Raw genomic sequence first — 26249 nt, 5'->3', positions numbered from 1 at the left:
TTAAATGAATTTTCATACTAAGACGTGGATAAATATTTTCCACGTTTTCATAGTTACTTATTTGTGCGATTTTCAATTGTAATTGAGACAAGAGGAGATTTTTTATGGATTAATCTTCATCATGACGAAATTTGTTACAATCACACGTTAACCAAATTAGTATAAACACCGAGAGAAATTACCCGGATATTTAGTTGAAGTCTGCTTTCCATGGTGGTGATGCTTTCCATGGTGCTGATATTCTGGTAGGAACTAAATCAGAGAACCTGGAGTTAAAACAAACTAAAGGGAAATGTTTATTGCCAAAAATATTTATGTGGTTCTGCAAGTTGTTTACAGAGCAAAAACAAGTCATCCTAAAAACCTCGACGGGCCACAAGTGGCATTGCTCAGAAACCACATGATAATGTCGACAAACGCAGATAACCTTAAAACAAAGACCGAATCTTAAACAAGACATCGTTGGATCATTAATTTTATTTGTGTGAAAATTAGAAAATAAATAGGACACGTAAAAAAATAAGGATAAATATATTTTAATTTTTCATAGATGTAGGAACCGTAGTAAGAAGAAGTTTAGATCTTCAAAAGAATGTTCGTTTAAAGCTCTTTATCTGGTTTGGAATGTTATGCAATGTTATCGCTGCTCTTCATACCGAAACTACTAATGATTATGTTGTCAACAGTTATAACGAAGATTCCGATCGTAATAGCATTGTTGAGACTATTCGCTCGAGGTTGATGTTTTTCTTTGTTCACATTCAAACGGCCAATAACAATGAACAATGCTCCAACCAAGATCTAAAGAAAACAATGAACAGCTGTTAATACCTTAAAGACAATTAACATAAAATGATGCATTTTTACAAGAATTGTCTATGTAAAAACAACAGAACGGTCCCATCGAAAATAAAGGTAGGTGTTTTGATTAATATTATTATTATTATTATTTGCGAGTTCGTATCACTTATAGTGGAGGCGATTGAACTACAAAACACGAAATAAAAACGTTCAGGATGGTTATAGCAAAAATTATCCATGTAAGTGTGTTGTTGAGTATGTCAGCTCGACGGTGGTGCCACTCTTTGTTGATGTTGAACCGGCTCTTAACAATCATTACAAGTCCAGCCGAAATCTACAAAAATGTGCGAAAAACGACAATTTCAGACTCGGTAATGTTTATTAAGTTACATTGTTATATTAGTTGGGTTTCCAAGATTAATTATTCGTTAATTTACTTAGTAGAATGTAAGCAAATGTTAATATATTTATTTCTGAATCATCTGCTCTTGAAATGATTAACATTTTCAGTAACGGAATTTTTCAGTGACAAAATTTCAAAAAAGATCTTTTCTGTTATAAAAAACATATATACAAATTTTAATACCAATTAGACAGAAAAAATAAGGTTTGTTACTCATAGTCTAAAAAAAAGTTAATTTTGTAAAATGTCGTTCAAATCGAAACAAGTTGACGAAAAGAGTGTTTAATATTACATTAAAGTTATGAAAACAATACTATGGGCATAAAAAATTGTATACATTGATATGAATAAATATTATATAAGGATATGAAAAAACAGTATGCTAATATCACTTCTACGAAAATATGGTAAACTTGTTTTGTTTTATTTTTCCTTTTTAAGCAATTGTTGGTTTTCTTGCATCAAACTACATGACAGGCTAAGTGCGTTCTGTCTGCCAAGGATAATTGAACCACGGGTTTTATTTTTGAATTTCGGGCAAAGCTACACGAGAGTTATCTCTGCTAGTCGTGCCTCATTTAGCAGTGTAAGACTAGAAGAAAGGCAGCTAGTCAACAACCACCCACCGCCAACTCTTGGGCTACTACTTTATCAACGAATAGTGGGAGTGACAGTCACATTACAACATCCCCACGGCTGAAAGGGCGAGCATGTTTGGTGTGTGAACCCCCGACCCTCAGATTACGAGTCGAACGCCTTAACCCACCTGGTCACGCCGGACCATGAACCCCAGGTTTTATCATTGTATGTCCGAAAACGTAAAACTTATCGCTGACTCACCGGAACACTTATATTTAAAAAGGTGAAGAGTAAGGTACCGGGTTAATATATAAACTCAGTATTTGATTAGTCCTTAATGTTATCGCAACGATAAACAGTTAACACAGACCTGTAGGATAATAGAGATGCTTATGAGGGTTACCATCAAGTGGTAGAACTCGTGACGCTCTCCCATCTGTAGTAGGTACTTGAGTTGAGAAGCATTAGCCGTGAGTAAAGCTACGTCCAGCATACCCTGAGCGATTGTCTTCTTCGTTGCGTACGAATTCGGGTCCAGGATGGAAGAGAACCTGATAACCCTTGGCTGAAACAAAGAATCATGCAAATACGTGTAACTATGTTCTCAGTTATGTGCTTTCCATAACCCTTGGCTGAAACAAAGAATCATACAAATACGTGTAACTATGTTCTCAGTTATGTGCTTTCCATAACCCTTGGCTGAAACAAAGAATCATACAAATACGTGTAACTATGTTCTCAGTTATGTGCTTTCCATAACCCTTGGCTGAAACAAAGAATCATACAAATACGTGTAACTATGTTCTCAGTTATGTGCTTTCCATAACCTTTGGCTGAAACAAAGAATCATACAAATACGTGTAACTATGTTCTCAGTTATGTGCTTTCCAAAACACTTTCTAGAAAATAAGTTTAGAAAGTGTCTTTGAATGGTAGTAAAGCTTGTGAAAGCTATTAAATAGCAGGATGACGCGAAACCTTTCACGTTCGCTTATGTACCCTCATGTTTTATCATATTCGTAAGACCTCTGAAACACCTTCGTCAGCTTCAAGACGTGTTCTCCTCATGTATTAGACCATCAAATGTTGTTGAAGATCATTTTTTAAACGAATGAATCAGTTGTTGATATCGTAACGTGTAGCTGAACCTATATTTGACGTCATATCACAAACAAAAGTGCAGAAACCAGATTTAAAGAGCAAAGCATCCAGTATGACCCTTCTACAAAACCAATCCACCAGTTCGGTAGTGAAAGTGAAATGCCAATTCGTTTGCTCAATATAACATCAATTTAAGACAAGATGCAAGTGAAATTATTACTAAAAATGCAATATAAACTAGATCAGCATTAAAGTTCGTCACTCCTGTCTGTTCTATTCAACATTAACATGAAGGATCTATACTGCCTCGACAGTCTAATTACATGTTAATTTTTGCTGGCAACATTTTATTCTGATCGATGTTACCATAATTTTCAGATGTGTTTGATGCGTTAATGAAATTTATTATTAGCAAGACATTTGGTTCTCTTATTCTCTTTCGAAAGTAAAAACAATATTGAAATTTTAAAACATTTACGGATGTGCTGGTTTCAAAATTAACACTTAGAATAACGTTTCTCGCAAAAACAGATCTTCAACGTTCGTAATACACCAACTCCATACTCGGAAGAAATAAACATCACGCCAAAACAAACAAAACAAAAATACATGCACTTGTCGCTGGACATAACAGGTTTCATACTTTTTCGTATTTAAAAGGTAACACACGTGATATGAAACAAGTATAATTCTGAAGCAACATTTGCAGATAAAATGGTAAAAAGTCTGTGAATTCTGGTGTAGCACAAACATTACTTCCTATTCATGTCTCAAATAATTTCGATAATTGTTTTACCAGTTCTGAATTTATGTCTCCATGTGGCAGACTTAAGGTCAGTCACCCACTGAAAAATGTTACTATGGGAACAGTTTCCTGTAAAAATACAAATGTATAGTAGATGCAGTCACGAAATATTTCACTGTTGACACAGCCAACTACCTTTACTAGCGAAATCCTAAACGTAAAGGTATTTCCCACCACCTAACGGTACTCGTAGAAAATTTGGTGTGCTTAAACACATCTGTTATAACTAGATAATTCCCAATTTTATAAGATATTCAAGGAATTAATTGCCAAATAGCAAGTATGAAGTAACACTTATGTCTAAACTTGTGGTTCGAGGTTTTGACATCGTAAGTCTAAAATATACTAAAGCGGGCAGAATGTATAAACTATTTCTTTAGATGAATACTTTGTTGTCTATCTTCGTTTTCGTCATATTTGCGTGGTTATGTGTTGTTTCTGTCATCTCTTAGAATTGTGGGTTTCGTCATTCTTTACAAAAGAGATCAGTACGAGCAAGATTCCTGCTCTTTCTGGACCACATTTTTAGGGGAATGTATGGACTATTTGGTCCATCAAAAAGAAACTGCAATGAACATCGTACGTGTAAGAAAAAAACAAATGAAACTAACATGCTGAGACCGGGAAAACTCGCGCGCATTTCACAAAGTTTCTTTTACAAGTTATATTCTACGAGACGATTAAGTTCCTGTGCAGAATAGAACCAATAGAGGCGACATACTACTGAGACATTACCATTACTTCTACATTTATGACATTTTTAAACTTCTGTTATAGGTTATTTAACCTTATGCTATGAAACATAGTTTTGTGTTTAAAATTGCCTTATGTTAGTTTGTTGTATGTTAAATGTCTTACTGAAAAATGCCTACTTAGTAAAATGATGTATGGTGGTCCTTCTTCATGGTGGCGTAACCATTAAGTTTCTCTTAAATCTGTGAGCTACTTCACTGAAAAGTGGGAGCTACCCAAACCATTAAGTTTCGGTTAAATCTGCGAGCTACTTCGTTGAATAGAAGGAACATGTAGATAAATAACGTCTGATTTTATATTCAATCTCGCTAACACAAATAAAATATTTTGCCCTTTGCAATTTATACCGGTTCATTCTATGACTTCTCTATCATGTAAGTGCATACTAGTATTCAAGCCACAGTAATTTAACTATGTTGGCATGAAAGCCATTTCAGCAAAACTATTTTCTTCATCTGTTGATTGAAACTTTAAAATATTAATGTAAGTTGTATACTTTTCACTCTTACTTGTAACTCTGGGTAGACTTTACTTGTTTATTCTTACTTTGTTGTTTTTTTATCTCTTGGCTACAAATGAACAGTTGGTTTGTTTTGAATTTCGCGCAAAGCTACTCGAGGGCTATCTGCGCTAGCCGTCCCTAATTTAGCAGTGTAAGACTAGAAGGAAGGCAGCTAGTCATCACCACCCACTGCCAACTCTTGGGCTACTCTCTTACCAACGAATAGTGGGATTGACCGTCACATTATAACGCCACCACGACTGGTAGGGCGAGCATGTTTGGTGCGACCTGGATTCGAACCCTCGGATTACGAGTCGAACGCCTTAACACGCTTGACCATGCCGGGCCACAAATCAACAGACTTCAATCAGTTGATGTATCAGACTGTTGGATATAAAATCTTGGGTTTTCATGTGCAAATTTGAAACTTGATTTTTTGTGGCTAAAAGAGAAGCATCATCGTAAAGTTGTATAAATACTGTATAGTTCATTTCAAGCTCACGTTTTCTTATTTCAGAAATTAAATCACATCTATACTGATTTTTGTCACAATGGTGACAGCTCGTAATATCAATAATGTATTTAGTGAGAGCACAGCTAGTGAACGCACGACACAGTATTGGTATAGGAGATTTCACTCTGGAGACAAGTCTTGAAAATTAACCTCTTGGTCGCTCTCAGACAGCTATTAATGAGGAAGAATTGAAAGCCTTACTTGAACCAGATACACAAACCGTGAGAGAATTTACCTACATACTTAATATTTGTTATTCAATAGTTTCCCCCAACATCTCGTAGGGAGGAAAAGCTCGATAAATGGGCACCTCACGAATTGACTGAAACCACTGAACAAAACGAGTTGAAATTTATTCCCCAATCCTCACTCGCAACACAAAAGACTCGGTTCTCCAAAGAATTATCATCTGTGGTGAAAAATGGATTTTTTTTACGACGATCCGGACAGTGGTTTGACCATAAAAAAAGCTTTTGGTCAGTGTTTGGTGGTCGTTAACAGGAGTTATCCATTATTTATTCTTAAACCCAGGAGAAACAATTAACAGAGGAATACTGTTGTGAACTTGAAATTATGCAACAACAGCTGTCACAAAAGCATCCAGTAAGAGTCAATAGCAGCGGACCCATATTGCTTGATGACAATGCTCGCTCTCATGCCTCACGTGTTACTGTACAAAAACTAAAACAATTGTATGAAACTCTAACTCATCCACTATATTCATGAAGTCTTTCCCCTACATGTTATAACTCTATAAACAGTTGAACAACATTTTTAAAGGAAAATGTTTGCCAACCAAAGGTCAGCTGAATTTGCCTTCGAAGACTTGCATCAACGGGCATCCAGTTCTTTTAAGATGGCATTTGTAAGCTTGCAACTCATTGAAAGAAGTGTATTGAGTCAAAAGGAGCTTATTTTGATTAAATAAATTAAACAACGACCAAAATATCTACTTCTTTCACATTTTCCTTTAACAATCCGACATTTCATATGCAACTGCTCGATACTTTGTGTCCTTAGCTGTTCATGACACACAGATAAATAGTGAGTGGAAATTATACAGGTCATATGTTCATTAGAAACAATTATGTCAGATCGTAAGCAAACGTATGGTTTGGCATTATAGATTATCGTAAGAAACAAGCTTGTATCATTCTCTTAATCACCTTATGACATCCTTATAAAAATATACAATTTGCTTATAACATTATTTTATCTGCTTCAAGTAAGTTAGACTATTCCACATAAGGTAATAAAGTTGGGGTAATTTTCAAGAGGAGACGCAGATGAAATGTTCCGTCGCTCTTTCTAACACCCCCACACCTATGAACCCGGAGTTCCACCTCGGAATTTAGTATACCTACCGATACAAGCAAATACACTTTGTAGGCTTAAACACCTAAGGAGTTCGCTTACGTTACGAGCATAACTTTAATATGAAGTGTGGTATATTGCCAGTAGACAAGGTTTTCTTCTATTGCGTTTACAAATCGATTCTGTTTAGCATATGGTCAGCAAACAAAGAGTTTATACAGTTAGACCAAAACGAAAGACAAAACACTCACTTGCGGTTAAGCTGCCATCTATCGTAAAACTGTTATAAAAATCAGTTCACCACAATCATAACCAATCCTAACATGTTGAGACCCGAAACTAAGAAGTAAAAATTAGCTTTCTTTGTAGCGTATGGAACAAACCTTAGTGGTATCTGTCCACTGAACATATCTATGCACTTTTAGGTAAATTATATGATTACACAACCGATGAACCGATAGATAGATCTTACCTCACTCCTTCCAGACTGTACCGTTGCCATGATAAATTTAACGAACTTACTTTAACCACTTAGAACGACGTGACGAATATTCGTTACAATATAAAAACTGCTCGATATGAACAGAAAAAAAATCGTTTTTGTTGTTAAGATTGTCTCTTTTAAACCCGAGAAATTAAATATCACGTTCAATGTCAAACATAAACGTGCTTGGACTGCGTGCCTGTATGGCAGTGAAGCGAAACAACGCAGAGTTTGAGAAATGTTGCTATGGTTACCACAAGTGTACCACGAAATTGTTTCTTTGCCACTCAGTCACTAGGTCGCAGTTCCCGCCCTCTCAGTCATTCTCATTTGTCTTTCTTCTATTGTTTATTCAGAATGAAACCTTACATAAATATATATATAAAACACTCAGACTTGTGAATTTCTTAACATAGTGATGACAAATATAAAACGTTTTAAATCAGTTGGCAGGCCTTTTGAACAAGACGTTCTTTTTAGTAAGTTACTTTAGAAAAAATCAAGGACAGATAAACATTCCTATACAAGTTTTTAAACCTTGATTTTTAGTGTATTATTATTATTATTATTACCTCAGAAATATCTGAATATTTTCCTCATACAGAATTCGGCAACGCTCTGAAGGAATACCTTAAGTTTGATAGTTTCGAATATTAAGGATGTGTAGTTACACATTTAAGGCATTTTAAGCACAATGTGAATATAAACTAAGATTGTGAATTCGTATCTATAAAACAGTGATTATTCTCTAGAGCATAAAAAAAGACTAATATTACATTTTATATCAATTAAAGGCACTTTGATAGCCCTGGAATTATTATTCAATCTCAAAAGCCTAAAAAATTTATTTTCGAAACAAATTAATAGTTTCCTTAAAATATAAAAAAAAAACTTTCTCTTCCTGTTTGTAAACCTTCTTTTCTTAATTATAACTTGTTTAGTTAGAATTTCACTCAAAAATCACGAGAACTGTCTGCGCTAACCGTCCTTCATTTATCAATATAAAGGAAAGACAACTAGTCATCACCACCCACCGCCAACTTTTGGGCTACTCTTTTACTAATGAATAAAGGGATTGACCGTACATTATAACGCCCCCAAGGATGAAAGGGCGAGTATGTTTTGTGCGACCAGGATTCGAACCAGCGACCCTCGAATTACGGGTCGAACGCCTTAACTCACCTGGCCATGCCGGGCAATTATATTTGTCTTAAGAAAACTGTGTATCAGTCTTGTTGGCATACATAAAACTGAATATTGGTGCGTGTCAAATCTATGAAATTCTAAATTATTGCAAATTGTAATACGTAACATGATAAATCGGAGACACGTCTGAGAAATTATAATACAACATAATTTTGGGATATTTCGAAATTTTGAATCAGAGAAAAAATTAGATCTAAATCGTGATTCAGTTCATATTTATTAGTGTTAACTAAGTTTGATTATGTCTTATTATAAAAGTTTTCTTGAATCACCCTTCTTTGAACAACTAGAAAGGTATAACAAAATAAATTGCTCGAACTAGATGTGAGGATATAAATGACAAAAAAAACAACCCAAAAAACATATTATTGAAGCACTATTCAAAGTCATCTGTTGCCTGTAGAATCTGAGGGTCGCGAGTTCGCATCCCCGTCGCGCCAAACATGCTCGCACTTTCAGCCGTGGGGGCGTTATAATGTGACGATCAATCCCACTATTCGTTGGTAAAAGAGTAGCCCAAGAGTTGGCGGTGGGTGGTGATGACTAGCTGCCTTCCCTCTAGTCTTACACTGCTAAATTATGGACGGCTAGCACAGATAGCCCTCGAGTAGCTTTGTGCGAAATTCGAAAAACAAACAAACAAGCCTGAAGAAACATTAGGGGAACACTCTAGTGTCTCCACTAGCCAATCAATATTTAGCGATAAAGACAAGTTAGAGATCCAGCTGTCGCTTAAACAAATTGAACTTGAACAAGCTCGTGTTGAAGCTGAAAGAGAAAAACATCTCGAGGCTTAAACAGTTAACATTAAAGTCAAAAAGAAATTAGGCTGAAAAAAGTGAAAAATGAAACAACTCCATTTGCCCAAGGTAAAAGTGACAACTTTCAACTCAGTTGATATATTAAAGTACCACCATTCAACGAAAATGAAGTTGATAAATATTCCCAGCAGTTTGAGAAGGTTGCTTAGATAATGGAATGAATGGTCTATCAAAAAATGGTCATTATTGTTACCAAGAAGCTTATACCACTCTTTCTCCAGAAGATTATACAGATTATAAGGTTAAAACAGCTATTCTCCAATCTTACAAGTTAGTACCAGAGGTTTATTGGCAAACGTCTCCACTAGCCAATCAATATTTAGCGATAAAGACAAGTTAGAGATCCAGCTGTCGCTTAAACAAATTGAACTTGAACAAGCTCGTGTTGAAGCTGAAAGAGAAAAACATCTCGAGGCTTAAACAGTTAACATTAAAGTCAAAAAGAAATTAGGCTGAAAAAAGTGAAAAATGAAACAACTCCATTTGCCCAAGGTAAAAGTGACAACTTTCAACTCAGTTGATATATTAAAGTACCACCATTCAACGAAAATGAAGTTGATAAATATTCCCAGCAGTTTGAGAAGGTTGCTTAGATAATGGAATGAATGGTCTATCAAAAAATGGTCATTATTGTTACCAAGAAGCTTATACCACTCTTTCTCCAGAAGATTATACAGATTATAAGGTTAAAGCAGCTATTCTCCAAGCTTACAAGTTAGTACCAGAGGTTTATTGGCAAACGTTGAGGTTATCGCAAGCAAAATGACCAAACTCATACGGAAATTGTTCACTAACAAGAGGTTTATTTTGATTGATGTTGTAATGCTATGCATTACGGTTTCAACAAACTAAGGCAATTATGTCTAATTAACAGATTTAAGAGCTGTGCAAAACTTAGATGAAAAGAAATTTGGAACACTACGTGAAGCATTTGTTCTTTACTATGATTACACTTTAAAACATAAAACCATTTATCATAAAAAGAAATTCCTACTATCTAAAAAAACCTGTATCTGTTCAATCCATTAAAGTTTAATATTTTTCTAAAAATACAACTTTTCTAGTTCGAAATATTCATACAGTCTGGATGGAACTTCATCCAAAACATCAATGCTAGTCTGTTCTTTTTGTAAAAAACCTGATCATGTCATGTGCGATTGTTGGAAATTGAAGGAAAGGAGGTAACAACCAGTGCGTGTGTATCCACATGTGGGATTAGTTTTACCAAATCACTCGATGGTGTTGATTTGGTAAGGGAGGAATTTAAACTTTTTTTGTCTGTCAGTTCATCGAAATGAAAGCCTGTCTGTAAGACGTAAGCTATAAGAGTAATGATCCATTCTACACAAACCGAAAACACCCAAATGAAAGAAGACAACTTCAACAGCAGTTCCATTAATAACCAACAACGTGTCTTTCAGACAAAACTGAAAACATGCATTTCCACCGAAACCCCCCCAAATCAGTATTTTAAAACAACTTTTTCAAACAATTTTCACTTAAAACATCAACATAATTTCATAGAAAAGAAAGCTAAAACCAATTTTACAAAGAAGTGCATTAGTTCTATAAAGAACCTAAAACAGTGCAACATCAAAATTCTAAAAGCAGATAAAGGCAATGCAATAGTTATAAAAAACACAAATGAGTGCACTCAAAAAATGGGTAGCATTTTCAAATTCAAACAAATTTAAGCAAATACACACAAACCCAACAAAAAATATGGAAACCAATCAAACAAAATGCTACTACCAATGAAAAAAACTCAATCTCAGAAAACCTGTATTACTACCTACACAAGAGCAATTCACACACACAACTATATGGCACCCCAAACCTCACAAACCCGATTGTCCACTACGACTCGTAATGTTGAACTGTGAATCATTGAACAACACACCCTCGGTAAATACACAGCGTGGACATTTTCTAAATATGCAACATCAGCCGGGTCCTTTTTCATATGCTTTTAAATTTAAATGTATTCTTCACGAAGTAAATCATAAAGTCTCAATTCTGACTTTTGATGTAATCTCCCTCTTCAGAGAAGTCTCAACTAACGAAGCCTGTAAAACAGCTTCAGAATTTCACTCCTAACACTCCAATCCATTAACCACATCCCCAGCATCATATTAAATACTTATAGAAGTTACTACCACCAAAACTAACCTGCAACCATGACCAAAATTACCTGCAACTAAATGGGTAGTCCCGTGTCAACAGTTCTTGCCAACATTTTCATGACACAGGGTGAATCTAAAGCGATTTATTTAGCCTTACACAAACCACTATACTGGTACAGATATACTGACGATACAATTGCTGGATTCATATCTACAGGGCACGCATTTAGTTTTTAAACAACGTTAATTCCAGATGCTCCATCAAGTTCAAGTATGAACACGAAAAAAACTAACCAAATAACATTTTTCAACCTCAAGATCTGATACACAATTTAAAGCATAAATCGACAAAAACATCACCCATACTGGACTATACATTCCCTGGGATTCAGCACATGAAATAAAAAAATTAGCATGTTAAGAAACCAAATAAAATTAATGACGAAATCAACCAAATAAAACAAACATTTTATCAACAGATTTCCTTTAAAAACCTTCGAATAAAATATACAAACACACACACACCTAGATCAATAACACAGTCAAAAAACAAACTATAAAACTTTATACTATGGCATATCATGTACACTGCTGGCCAAAATCTTAAGGCCAATGAACGTAAAGACAAAATATGCATTTTGTGTTAAACTCAACCACTTATTTGAGTAGAGCTTCGAAAGATAAAATTAAGAAAAGGGAAGATAAAAATAAACGTTTTTAACATTTAATAGGGAAAATGTGAACACTATAAAATTACCCTGAATACTAGCTGGTCAAAAGTTTAAGACCATACAGAAACGAAGCGTTAATCGGTAAACACGTAACGAAATTTAGTCATTTGTGTTTAAGCATTAGCGTTGTCAACATCTCCTACTGACATCTCCTGTGTTACATTGGGCAAAAACATGGCAAAAGCTAAAAAGGTGACAGAGTTTGAACGTGGCATGTTGAGATTGGGCATAGTAAAACTGCTGTTGCAAATTTCTTGAAAGGCCCTGAAGGATACGAAACGAGAATTTCAAGTGGTCAACCCAAGAAAATTTCGCCGGCGTTGAACAGGAGGATTCGACGGACTGTCCGGCAAGACACCAGCCGATCATCGAACCAGATTAAGGCCCTTACGGACGCAGAATACAGCTCAAGAACAATAAGACGGCATCTACGAGAGAAAGGCTTTAAAAACCGTAAACGTCTTCAAAGGCCACGCCTCCTTCCACACCACGAAACAGCTCGGTTAAACTTTGCTGAGAAGCACCAAACACGGGACGTAGAAAAGTGGAAAAAGGTTTTGTTCTCTGGTGAGAAAAAAAATTAACCTGGATGGTCCAGATGGCTTCCAACGTTACTGGCACGATAAGGATATCACATCAGAGAAATTTTCTACACGACACAGTGGAGGAGGTTCCATCATGATCTCGGGTGCTATTTCCTTCCATGGAGTAATGGAGCTTCAGGTTATACAGGGGCCTCAAATTGGCATGTTGGACAGAGCATCCTTATTGACTGAAGGCTCTCGCTTGTATGGAAATGATTGGATCTTTCAGCAGGACAACGCTGCAATCCACAATGCCCGCAGAACAAAGGTATTTTTCATTGCGAATAACACGATTGTTTTTGACCATCCAGCGTGTTTGCCTGAACTGAACCCCATTGAAAATGTTTAGAGGTAAATGGCCAGGGAAGTCTATAGAAATGGACGTTAATTCCAAACAGTGCATGATCTTCACGAAGCCATCTTCATCACTTGGAATAACATTCCAGTCAGCCTTCTGCTAACGCTTATATCGACCATGCCAAAGCAAATGTTTGCAGTTATTCGTAATGACGGCCGTGCAACTCACTACTAAGACCTGTTGTTGGGCATTTCCTACTCTGTTTGGGACTTCTTTTTGATATGGTCTTAAACTTTTGACTAGCTAGTATTTGGGCTAATTTCATAGTGTTCACATTTTTCCCTAATAAATGCTTTTTTTTATTTTCCTTTTTCTTATTTTCATTTTCGAAGCTCTATTCAAATAAGCAGTTGAGTCTAACAAAGCAAAATGTACATTTTTTCTTTATGTTCATTGGCCTTAAGAGTTTGGCCAGTCCAGTAGTGTATTCCCGAAATTAGCTAAAAAATAACCAACAAAACTAGGCAAATACTACAGTGACAAACACAACACGAATATTATTTATACAATACAATGCAACAACTGTCATGACTTCTATGTTGGAGAAACAAGCATAAAAATGGAAATCTTATTCCACAAACACAAGAAACCACCTTCGCAAGTTTCTTAACACTGCAAATCAAATAAGCACAACATAAACATAAAAAAACAAAAAACATCACCATTGAGTCGAAAAACAAATACAAAGAAACGCAAAATTAAAAAATTCTTATTTATACAGGAATTCAAAAATTGTACCAATTCAAAGGAACACATTTAAACCTATGTTAATTAATATCTTATCAACTAACTGCAATCTCTTACCCGTTTACACTTGTTCCTAAGATATGTGCCCACCGACAGTCAGTTGAAAACTCTTTGTTAACCTGAAGATTACCTAAGAAGGTTGAAACATTGTTCTGAACTTTATTGTAATTAAATTTTTAGTAGCAATTCAAGCCGTCTTGAGAATACACTTTCTTCAAGTGGGTTTCTCATCATCACGGATCATCAGAAATTCATATGGTTTTAAGGGAACTTAAAAGTTCTTTTTACAAATATAGATTTTGTACAGAATTATCCTTCGTTTATGTTTAGTGCGTTGGTTCCAAATGTGGTGCTATAAACAGGGATTTCACTGTTGTGGAGGTTTGTACTTCTGAAATGGGTTTATATATGTGCATCCTAGTCAACATCCTAATAAGTACCTCAAAAGTACCTTCCACAATGAGATTTTCTGCTGAATGTAAGATGTATGAGCTAAAGAAGGCTGAAATGTAAACAGATGCAGGGCAGACTGCAAATAAGTTAGGTAGTGGTCTCTTCTGAACTTTGAGGCCATAACCTTGCAGCCATAAACACGAGAAAGGCAAAGAATGTCACTGCTATAATCAGAAGTGCCAATAAAATTTCCTCCTAAGATTAAGTCTCAAACTCAGAATTACTTGAACAATTGTGGATTGTTTGGGTGGCATGTAGCTTAAAGTTCCAAGACCATATTGTTTGGTATTTAACAAATTCCTTTATACTTATTGACCAAATACTCAATTTCTTGCCGCCTGTTGAAATCGTCCACAAGGGAGAAAAGAGAAACAAAGAGAAGAGTGAAAAGCTATTGTTGTATGAACTTCAGTAAAAAATCTCTTTCAATGGCAGGCAAAAAAAAATAGGATCTTCACAAATAAAACTGGGGATCAGTATAGCAGTAAAGATCCTCTGTGCAAGGAGATAGACTCAAATCGAGAACTAGATACTGTTAAACGACAACTGCCAGCAAAAATTGTTGTGCCAGCAGATTAGAAGTGGTCAGTAATGCAAGTGGGGCATCAGGCTGATTCTCTATGAATTGATGAGTTTGATCTCACTGAGAATCATAAGCACCTAATAGGAATTTTTCCCATCAGACAAAGTAGGAGGCATTCCCAGGCGAGGAAGAAAACAATCTCAGACATTTTTGTTTAATGGAATTAACTAGCTGCCAATTCCTAAGTCATAAGTAAGCCATTGGAAGATGATTCAGCAGGCCATCACCCGATGCGTGTGCCACAGCAAGTGCAACCTCTATCTAGACACCACTCCAAATGAAAAATAAAGTAGCGCATGCTAATATTTTGGGCAGCACTGAGCGTTTGTAAATGAGCTGTCAATACACTTGCAAATACACAGCAACATGGATGTAACATCTCATCCAAACCAACTGCAGAGAAGGTAGTGAACAGTAGCAGCTTTCACTCAAGTTCCAGATAACTGACAGAATCAATACTGTGTATAGCCACCATCTCAAAAGAACAGAACAGAAGGCCTGTATCAAAAAAGTTGGTATTCAACTCAACCTTTCAAAGCTAGCTGGTGCTTGATATGTTCCTATAAAGATGCATGGTAAAGCAATGGAGTTCTTGGTTGACAATTATTGGAAGATACTGCCAGATGTCGAGCACTGAATATACATGAAAATTCATGTCTCCATATACATTTAAGCCATGTAAACCGTGAATTAAAGATTGTAACTGCAGGCTCGGGTTACATGTTGACATTATCACGGTGGATGAGACCACCAACTTCATATGTACAATAGATGAATTGAGATTTAACGAGAAAATCATTCAGTACCAATCAGAACTGACCCAGAAATAGGGATCTACTCTTATGTATATTGTGAAGGAGACAAAATAGCTTCCATGTATAAGTCATATGACATGGTTCGTTATGTACAAGTTAAAATTCATTAACACTGTGTAATGCAGATGTGTTTTTTTTCCAAAAGTGTCACTGATGTTTTTCTACTATGGATGATTTACAGTACAGCTTGTTATGAGAGAAGTAAATTTGATATTATTGACACCAGCTGCAATGCAGCTTTACCCACAACTGGCTACAAACATATCTCAAATTGGTAGTTGAATACTGCGGCATAAATCTAGACCCAAGACAGATGCGCTGTCTCAGTGAATTGCTGGTTAAGTACAAAGATGTATTTTTGGGGAGGTATGGCCGCAACTGGTAAGAACTACTATCACTCGCCAGCATAAAAGCATGTAAAAATATGCAAGTCTGATAAAACAACTCCTCCATGTACTTTCATGGAGCACTAGGTAGTCAAAAGATATAGCGGATATTGAAAGGCGTGATAATGCAGCCTACTTAGAGTGCATGTTATTTCCAGATTGATTGTCAATAAGAACAACTACATGGACAGATTCTGCGATTATGTCCATGGAAAATAAACACTTGACATGTATTGCTGTTGCCTTCCTGTTGCGTGAAATAGGTGAATATTTGGGGAAGTTAGAAGGTACATAAAAGTTCAGCAACATCGATCTGTCTTTTGGATCTTGGCAAGTGAAATTCGATAATAAGAAAAGGATAAAACTTCCTTTAGCACTCTGGGTTATTTGTTTGAGTTCCAAACATGTCGTTAAGTCTCCAGCTGTTGTTAATAGGCTGATGGACTTAAGTTTAAATTGCTGCAACAAGAGAGGTGTCTGATATACGGGAATGATACTTTGGAACTTTCTCAAATATACATCTGCCATTTTGAAAATGCTCATGGTTTTGCACTCCGTGACTAAGGTTGGAATAAAGTTAAGAATTTAAGAATTATGCACGAGTAAAGTTTCTCACTCATGCTGCGTAAAGGTGACACATTTTGCTGGACCTTGCAAAAATTGCAGTGGTTAGAAAATGGTTCAAACCCTTATTGTATTACTAACTCCTTCGGTGTGATGATTTTGAAGGTTTTGGCTACAATGTAAATTTCCATTGAAGCTGGTATGTTAGTGGACATAAGAGTGAGAGCTGTTACATATTACAATTTCAAATAACCTAAAACAGAGTTAAATTGTAATTTAGATGTAAAGTAAACAAATATCGACATGCATCCATTTTATGACACTTGCCAATAAGATTCATATACACCGTTTTCTGTTTTGATAGAAACGTATCTCAATATACAAATAATGATCTAAGTACAAAACTTTTTCACAAATCATACCGACTCTCCATTTTGGTCTGGAACTTCCTTGAAGTCATATCGAGGGTTCACGATAAGAGAGTTTATTTCCAGTTAATGTTGATATACTCATTTAACATGAAGTTAACTCTGCGTTCTTCTTTGATCACACATCGAGTTGTTGTTTTTTCACCACTTTAGATCTATGATGTCTTCGTAAAAATACCAATGTCCGATGTGACTCTGCTGAAGTTAAATGGTTTGTAATGTTCGAAATTTATCAAAGTTCTTGATCAAACATTTGAAGTTTCCGATTGATAAGCGTTAATTACAGTAATAACTTCTGTAGTTTGTAGTATACCAACTATAGCAAACCAATAATATATACTGTTTATTGCAGCATCGTGTTGATTACAATAAAGAATTGGAAGTTCAAAACACTTAAACTTTTGATTTTCTTCAGTAGGTTTGTTAATCATAGTTATATCCGTTTTTATTTTACAAAAAACTTTCAATAATAGTCAGCCATTTTCTCAAACCTCATTAAGCTTTTCTTGTTGGTAGGAATTGAATAGTTCACAATAGAATTAGCTTTACACGATTGAAGGTTCATTCTACAGCTGGAATATGTTCAAAGAAACAACAATAATTTCTGTTTATGTTTCCCGAACAACTGATATATATGACAAGGTTTACAAAACTTTAAAAAATATCTAATTTTGGGCCAAAAAAATGTCATGTCTTTTTGACACCTAAATTACCTCCCATGGGACGTTCGTGGGCAACTTTAAATATTTCAGAATGGTATGCTTTAGGAACAACGATTTGTTAAGCTACAGCCAAGTACGCTGAAGCTTGCACATCTGTTGGTCTCCATTTTCTTATAAAACACACCATTTTAAAAAAAAAATCTTTGGAACGTTTTACACTTCATTCTTTGAGAGTGTATATTTAAATAATGAAAATAATTTCCGATTCCCTTCTTGCTTTTAGCAAACGGAACTTTACCAGGCGAACTAAATCCATCACGTCCATCATTGTCACTCATTGAAGAATCCCCAGAAGGACAATTACTCACAAGGTTCCTGTTGGATCCAAAAAAGTCAGGAAAAATATAATATCGTCCTCTGGACACGTATCATTTTGTTGTGGCTTAAATTCATAGCCCGAACGAGAGTCACAATACAGGAGGGAAACTTCTGGATTCTCTAAAATAACTGTATCATCCTCAGAGGAAACAGTTATCAGCTCCATTTTGAGTTCGACAACAACGCTTCCCCAGCCAAATAATTTCCCCACAATAACGACACATTCTTAATTTGGAGAGTAGGTCCTACTCCAGCCATAAATAGTACCGACACAAGGTCTGATGCCAAATAAGTCTTATGAAAAGGAACATTAACAAAGCTACTTTTAATGCCCTGAGCAATAACAGAGTCGATACTGGCAGAACTCGAATCCAAAGGTAATGTAGCGTCTAACAATAGAGTATCCCCAGGATCACGTAGAAAATATATAGCTATGGAATTGGCAGACTCAAAGACGCAGAACCAACAGACAAAACATGTCTAAATTCCTTTATAACTACATCTGCATTTTCATCAGAGGACAAATCGATAACATCGGGTGATCTGCTGAAACTACTGAACACATTGGATGTCGCTTCATTTTCTTCTCTGACACCAACAATCAGACATTTTTATTTTACAAAAATGGCAGAGAAACATTTTTGGTTTTGATGAAAGTTTATCTTTACTTTCAGAAACGTTTGAACTAAAAAAAACTGGATTTTTCAGATCAATCTTCATCTTTTATTGAATTGAACAGATGCAGGTTTTTGTTCGGATGAGAGGAATTTCAATTTTATGAATTGTGTGTTAAAGTGTAATAATCGGAAATAGCTGCTGCTTACTATAGTGTTTCCACTTTTTTCATCCAATTACGTTTTGAGATTATCACTTACACAGCACCTAAATTTGGATATACTTGTCTCAGTTTGTAAAACTTTTGCTAATATTCATAGAATTACACCAGTAATCAAAGTAAACTACTTTTTTCGTGGGCAACTTCCATACGAGTTTAGTTATTTTGCCCCGCAATAGCCTCAAAACTCTTGGAGAGAAAGAGAGGGAGAGAACCAAATGTTTTGATAGATTATTTGGAATATTTTGAATTATGCAGATTGAAACATTTCGAAAGAACAGTTTTCAGGATATCCGTACCATTTTTCAGTACAAGTATAGTTATAATAAAAGTAAATATAGACTATGCATGTAGCACTGGAAACAGCAACGTATTCATTGTAAGGAGTGGTTGGTCACTATCCTCTATGCTGAGTTCGTAGTTAAAGAAAATCATAAAGAAGGCAAAATGTTGGTTACCAGCAGGATTACCTTACTCTGTAGGTCCACCATATTTCATTGCTGCAGGAGTTTGGTAATATATAATGAAACAATTAGATGGTAGTGACATCTCAAAATAGATGTGACGACGGTAGAAATCACAGCTGAGATTTAAGTCAAGCTCTAGATCCAAGGATGCCTGCATTGATCCAGCTGTCAACAGATAATAGAGATCATTTTGTACGACCATGTTAAGCATGAACAGACATGTTTTCAGAAACGGAATTTGACTACATATTTATTTTTGCTTTTAACAATCTGGTCGTGAAGGGAATTTTAGGGCAGAGTAATTTTAATTGGGATGTTACAACTTTAACCCACACTTCTGAGAAAAATTATTAAATCAATCAGAATTCTTTTTACTCAGTATTTTCAATCCTGATTTTTTCTTATATGACATGAATTTCTTTACCCACCTGGCTATATTCATTTTCAACCTACCAGTTGAAGTGTAGCATTCTCAGTGTTATGAAACGGAAGGAAGTAATGGCAAGTCTTTGAGTTTTGGAATGTTTTAGAGTTTATGATGTTTTCCAAAATTACCAGAGCTAATTTTATTTTCAATTATTCATAACCTATTGGTCACAATTCAGTCCAATAACCTAAACCAGACCCAATTATTCTAGGAGTGAAAGACAGGACTATGGTCAAGCCAAACAAAGTCATAGCACAAGGAAAAGAATTTCAAGTGCCCCATAAGAAAACATTGTTTTATAGAACAAGTGCCATGTCAATGGCGTTTATTTACAGCTCGACCATTACCACTCTTCTCTGTATGATCTTAATTAAATCAAAAGAAAAAAAGGTACTTAAAGCAGGAATGTCATCCGGCCAGTAGCCGTATGAGCAGTGATCCAAGTAACAGCTATCAGTGTTCACACTAGCAATGAAAATGCTTGCCAAGACAGAAACACTCACTCAACATCAATACCAGGGCATTGACAGCAGGTCCTGTTGACATTATAAAGGAAATGATAGAAGTTCATATTTCCTACTGGGCACATAACTGAGGTAAATAAGCAGCTTTCATTAAAGCACATTAAGTTTCCAAGATACCACTAGGTGGCCGAGTAAAAGGAGATCCAGGTATCATACAACTATGAAGTAGACTGTTGAATGGTAGAGTTACCAACACACCTCAGAGAACCTTGTGAGAATCTACAAAGAACTTCTGTAATCAAAAACTCGTGTGCCAGTTCACCATGGTACACGATGCATTCACATCTTTATTGGAGGATTTGCTTTCAATCTGATATATTTCTACAACGTTCCTGTATCTATTATATTCAGTTTTAGATAGTGAATATATTTTACACATTCGTAAGAGTTTTTTTCGGTTTTGTGAACATCTATATATTTTTTACTTAGGTTAAGTTTTCCTAGAATTTTAGAGTACTGAATTCGTGTGTGTGATGTAGTTTTGGACTGTGGTAAAAGGCTTATTTGACAGAATTTTGTTAAATTTCATCCGAGACTGTTGTTGTTGTGTGCATTATATTCGTTTTGACACCATCTCACTCTGTTTTTAAGTGTTTCCTTACGGTGTTTTAAACTATAGCATGAAAGGGCTTAATTTTGGGACATGTCATTCTGAGTTCATTTGGTTTAATGAATTGGTTATTGTAATTTTCTGTATGCTTTCTTTGTTGAAAAGTTCTTGTTTTAGTACCAGTGATAATGTTAGATATCCAGTCCTAAAAATGATAGGCATTTATGTTAGAGGATATTTTATTGTAGATATATTTCTTTGACCAAATATTTTTAATCTAAGTTTTATTGTTGTAATTTCTGTTTGTCCTTTGTTTTGTGGATAAATTCTGCTCCGATATACAACTTTTTTTTTCTTTTACCAAACTCAGTTCGGGTTGAGAGGCAGACAAAACAAACCCTATGGTGTGCACTTCTCGAATATCCGAGAACAGATATTCATTTATTCATTCGGAATAAGAAGAAAGCAGTTCAACAATAAATGACACACGAATAATATGTAAGAAAACTCAAGGCTCTGATGCGTTGTATTTATTCAATCAAAGCTGTACACAATGTTTTTCTTAAGTAAATACCTTGATATCATTAACAAAAATTATGTTGTTAAGCTATGATTTATGTGTTGTTGTTGTAATTACAAAACAACCGTGATTATGCGTGCTTGTTGGAATTTCGTATAAAGTTACTCGTGGGCTATCCATGCTAGTCATCCCTAGTTTTGAAGTGATGGATTAGAGGAAAGGCATCTAGTCAATACTGGCCGCTGCCAAGTCTTGGGCAATTCTACTCTTGCTTTTTACTACTATTTTCCCAACAAATAATGAAATTGATTGTTACACTCTAACACCTCTAACTGAAAGAGCAACCATGTTCGGCGACGGGTTTCGATTCCGCAACCCACAAATTGCGATTCGAGCATCGTAACCACCGGGCCATGCCAGACTCATAATTATAACACCTTAGAAGGAAAGAAATTCCTTATCAGTTTTAAAAGATTGCACGTGCCAGCACGACCAGTCATGGGGCGCGCATATACCATTCAATTTTATTTCTAATCAGGATCTCTACCAGCCTAGTTTGAAATTAATTTAGGTGGGACTGGAGTAAGCTAATCTACGAGACTTTAACGGGGTCAAATACAGGAAGGGTTTAACGTGACGAGTCTAAGATTATAATTAGATCTCCGATTGGTCAAGAGATGACAGAACTACGAGCTAAATATCTGTACTCGAAAAAATACAAGCCGTAACCTCTCTACCGGCTGTTATGCCACTGCTAAAATTAAGTTGATGTGCAACCTTACTTTTTTTTTTTTTATTAGAGTTGCATACACAGTTACGCCTTTCCTGAAAGTCCGATATATCAGGTGAAAGCGTACAAGTATGAACTCACAGTCCATAATGGACTTTCTTCCTGAAGTTCGTCTAACGCAATTAAACTCTCTGCGATAAGTTTCAATAATGTTCTTTCTCCAAGAAATTTGTTGCAAGACAAAATGTGGATCGGAAGTAGGGAAGTGCACGAGTCAAGATGAAAAACTTGATTGAAATAAAAAAGCAAGTTTTCAGTTCTCATTCAATGAAGTCGTTTCACACTAGCAACGTGGTTAAGGTTTTGTTTGTCGTCTGAACGTCCTATACTTAATGATTTAAATTTATGGATAATCTTGAAAGAAAATAAACTACAGTCTAAACAAAAGTAAGAAATTCCGTCTCAAAATATTTTAATTATGAAATACTTCTGTAATTCAGGCTTAAGCGTTAATTCAAACCCTGGAAGTTAAATGGTGCGAATTAGAAAAGCAAGTATCGATATCTTTATTTTCCGTGTTGTATGTGGATATTTTATTACTGTGTATTTTGGTCACTAGGGGGGAAACAAGCCAAAAGGCTAAAACTTTTGTTTACACTCTTTTAACTTTTAGAATTTTGTTACATTACGAGTTTTGTTCAAACTACTTACAATAACTACTGCCGTAACGATATAAAAATTATTCTTTAAAATATTTTTACTTTGTTTCTTTGTTTTAGATTTTCACGCAAAGCTACATGAGGGCTATCTGCGCTGGCTGTCACTAATTTAGCAGTGCAAGACAAGAAGAAAGCAACTAGTCATCACCACCCACCGCAAACTCTTGGGCTGCTCTTTCACCAACGAATAGTGGGATTGACCTATACATTATAACGTCTCCACGGCTGAAAGGGCGAGCACGTTTGGTGTGACGGGGATTCGAACCCGTAACTCTTGGATTACGGGTCGAGTGCCTTAACCACCTGGTCATGCCGAGCCATTTTTATACTCATATATGAAATGGTTTGATATGAATATGGTTTTCTCTATGACCACAAAGTCAGTATTCCAAGTTTGGTCTGGGTCATTTATATACGCCCACTTATAGAAAGGTTTTCCTAGATATTGGATAGCTACCGCAATGATACGGCATAATACAAACGTTGAAAACACCTATACCCTGAATTTTTTATTCTTAGCTGGATAAAATTAAATCCCGCTTCGTATTTTGAGGCCTCGACTGCGTTATAATGGTGACAATCAAATCCACTATTCGATTATGCAAGAGTAGCTCGTAAATTAGCTATATATAGGTGTTGTATAAGCCACATCTCTCTCTAGTCTAACAGTTCTAAATTACAAAAAGCTAATACAGATATTCCTCGAGTAGCTTTGCACGAATATTTGTAAATACTTAAACCAGAAAAACTTCCATAAAATGTAAAAGTAAAGTTGAGTAAGATTTAAACCTGTTCTGTGACATGCGTTACGCGGGCGTGACGAGTTTTCCCAATAAAATTATACTAAACGTCACATTTTAAGTAAAACAATTACAAAATCTTATTCATACTATAAATTTCGGGCAAATGAAAGACTTTAAGAAAAAAAATCACCCTTCAACAAGACGTTTAAAAACGTATAAAATGCCAAATCATTTCTATTTCGCGTCGAAATAAGCAGACAAAGACTTGTTATATTTCAGAGCTACAATGGACTGTTTGACCTATAAAATGGTAAGGGGTGGTGGGGTGGTTGAAATCGTACGCGGACTAATTTCCAATCACTCAATAACAAATAAAAATTAGATTGGTAACTTCTTTAAATGTGGACTTTTTTAAATTTAACTGTTCAATGGAAAGGGATTAATGTTGGATTCTGTATTATCTATATGATATTAGATTTCTTAATTTCTTTGATATTTATGGAAAACTGAATGTCCTGTTTAATGCAGGAACTGGGGATAACAGTATACAGGATTCAAAAATAACTAAAGTTTTGTAATTAAAAATTAAAGACTTTTATTGGAGATTTCTTCTTGCCAATGGTGTAATTGCAAATATAATCAAAAACGCAGTAAATAGTTTAAGATATTAAAAATATCTCGTAAATCTTTAAAATGTATGAACGTGTAGATTTACCTGTTCTTCTGTCGCAGGGAGAATTTCTTTCATTTCTACTTCATTATTAATGAATTTTTCTTTTTCCTTTTCACTGTTTGATGATGTCGTGGTATTAGCGTCAGTGTTAGTCATAATATTCAAGTGAATAGCAGCTTTTCGTTGAGATTTCTGTCAAGTTCACTTCGAGTCACTCTCGTTCTAAATCGTTTGAAGGTACATGGGGTTTTCTTTAAAAATATAGACGGCGCTTTAGAGCTATGCAAAACTTCCTCGTTTTGTGTCAGTAATTTGCAATTTGAAAACGGCTGATTATTGTATTAATGTCTGATATTAGGTAACCTATAAAGTCAAGACAACTGGCTGTTGTTTTGAAGAGATCAGAACATTTAATTTAAGGATAGTTACTAACAGATTTAAGTCGCTTTAGCAAAGTTTAGTCTTGTTCTTTACCGGTTGTTTGAGTTTTACTTAAAAGAACTTTCGTATTTACTATGTTATTAAAACAATTACGTATGAAACATTTCCTGTAACGTCACGAATAATAAATCAACCAACCGGAAATATAGCTGAACAAACCGGCACTAAACTTGTTTCGTGCGATGTGTATTCAACACATTTTTTTAACACGTGTGTTTATTCGTGTACTTGTCTTTATTAATGGAATACCAGTCATATTTTAACATTAAGCTAAACTTGCATTATCTTTGATATTATCTTTTCTTTTAATTGACAGGTCATTCAGATGTTTTGTTTTGTTTTTAATATGCTTACTTGTGAAGACGCTAAATGATTTTAAATGATTACAAAATGTAGTCCTAAAATACATCACCACCCACCGCCAACTGTTGGGCTACTCTTTTACCAACGAATAGTGGGATTGAGCGTACATTATAACGCCCCCACGGCTGAAAGGGCGAGCATGTTTGGTGCGACGGGATGTGAACCCGCGACCCTCAGATTACGAGTCGCACGCCTTAACGCGCTTGGCCATGCCGAGCCATGTGGTCCTAAAAGGGAAATAACTGTTAACATTAGATCAGACCTATAATTAATTAGTATTAATTGTTATTAATTTTCCTTTTATTTATCAAGTCTTTCAATTATTTTACTTCTTGTGTTTCAAACTTAAGATACTATCTGATATCCCATGGTGGGACAATTGCAAAGTCTCTGGACTTACAAGGCTAAAATCAAGGGTCCGATTCACCTTAGTGGGCATAGCAGATAGCTTAATGTGGCTTTGCTATAAAACAAACACACCATTCGATTTTAAACAATTCCAAAATATAGGTTTGCTGGTTTAATACACTTTTATTCTTCTACTGAAAGCTTTGAGTATTTGAAATATTCACAAAGAAAATTACACAAATATTGGATGACTAACAGTTAATAAGGAATAATATATAACATTGACTGAAATACGGGGCATCTCTACATTGGTTGAATATAAAGATGTCGCTGCGGTGGTATTTCCTATCTGGATTTATAAAGGATGAGGGAGGGAAAAGATGAAGATTACATCCGCTTTGCATTCTGACTGTGACGTCACTCAGTATGTGGTTTCGTTACTTCCAAGAAAAATGTTTAATTAAATCTACGCGCCTGTGTATGTATGGGTTTTATTGGCTCAAGCTATAAAGTGTCAAGATACATCTATATTTTCAAGTCTTGTTACCGTTAAACTAGATGTCTGTTTTTGAATTTCGTAAAAAGCTACTCGAGGGCTATCTGCGCTAGCCGTCCCTAATTTAGTAGTGTAAGACTAGAGGGAAGGCAGCTAGTCATCACGACCCACCACCAACTCTTGGGCTACTCTTTTACCAACGAATAGTGGGATTGACCGTCACATTATAACGCTCCCACGGCTGAAAGGGCGAGCATGTCTAGGGCGACGGGGACTCAAACTCGCGACCCTCAGATTAGAGTAGAACGCTTTGAGTAA

General features: G+C 35.5%; 2 protein-coding genes across 6 annotated transcripts in view; one reads left to right on the top strand and one right to left on the bottom strand.

The window, feature by feature from the left end:
• The window catches only part of LOC143244526 (uncharacterized), a 70328-nt gene that overhangs the window by 36963 nt on the left and 7116 nt on the right, over nt 1-26249 (top strand). For 2 of the 3 annotated variants that reach the window (XR_013025157.1, XR_013025149.1), the window contains exon 7: nt 22928-23210. The exons of the other annotated variant lie outside the window; for it this stretch is intronic. The gene's annotated coding sequence lies outside the window, so the exon portion shown is untranslated. The remainder of the gene's footprint in view (nt 1-22927; nt 23211-26249) is intronic. 3 annotated transcript variants of the gene reach the window in all.
• Nucleotides 521-24795, bottom strand: LOC143244535 (ninjurin-2-like). 3 transcript variants are annotated; one of them, XM_076489396.1, is made up of 3 exons: nt 24326-24795; nt 2154-2348; nt 521-1135 (listed from the first exon to the last, which is right to left on the bottom strand). In XM_076489396.1, the coding sequence occupies exons 1-3, from the start codon at nt 24437-24439 to the stop codon at nt 968-970; spliced, it is 477 nt and encodes a 158-aa protein (XP_076345511.1). In that variant the 5' UTR covers nt 24440-24795; the 3' UTR covers nt 521-967. The 3 variants fall into 3 exon arrangements, with proteins under 3 accessions (XP_076345511.1, XP_076345506.1, XP_076345522.1); XM_076489391.1 differs by having other exon boundaries at nt 521-801; nt 24326-24790; XM_076489407.1 differs by lacking the exon at nt 24326-24795 and adding an exon at nt 7245-7411 and having other exon boundaries at nt 521-801.

Source organism: Tachypleus tridentatus, chromosome 1 (genome assembly GCF_004210375.1).
Source record: "Tachypleus tridentatus isolate NWPU-2018 chromosome 1, ASM421037v1, whole genome shotgun sequence".
NCBI lineage: Eukaryota > Metazoa > Arthropoda > Merostomata > Xiphosura > Limulidae > Tachypleus > Tachypleus tridentatus.
Note: the sequence above shows the minus strand (reverse complement) of the source record. Positions and strands in the feature narration are given on the sequence as shown.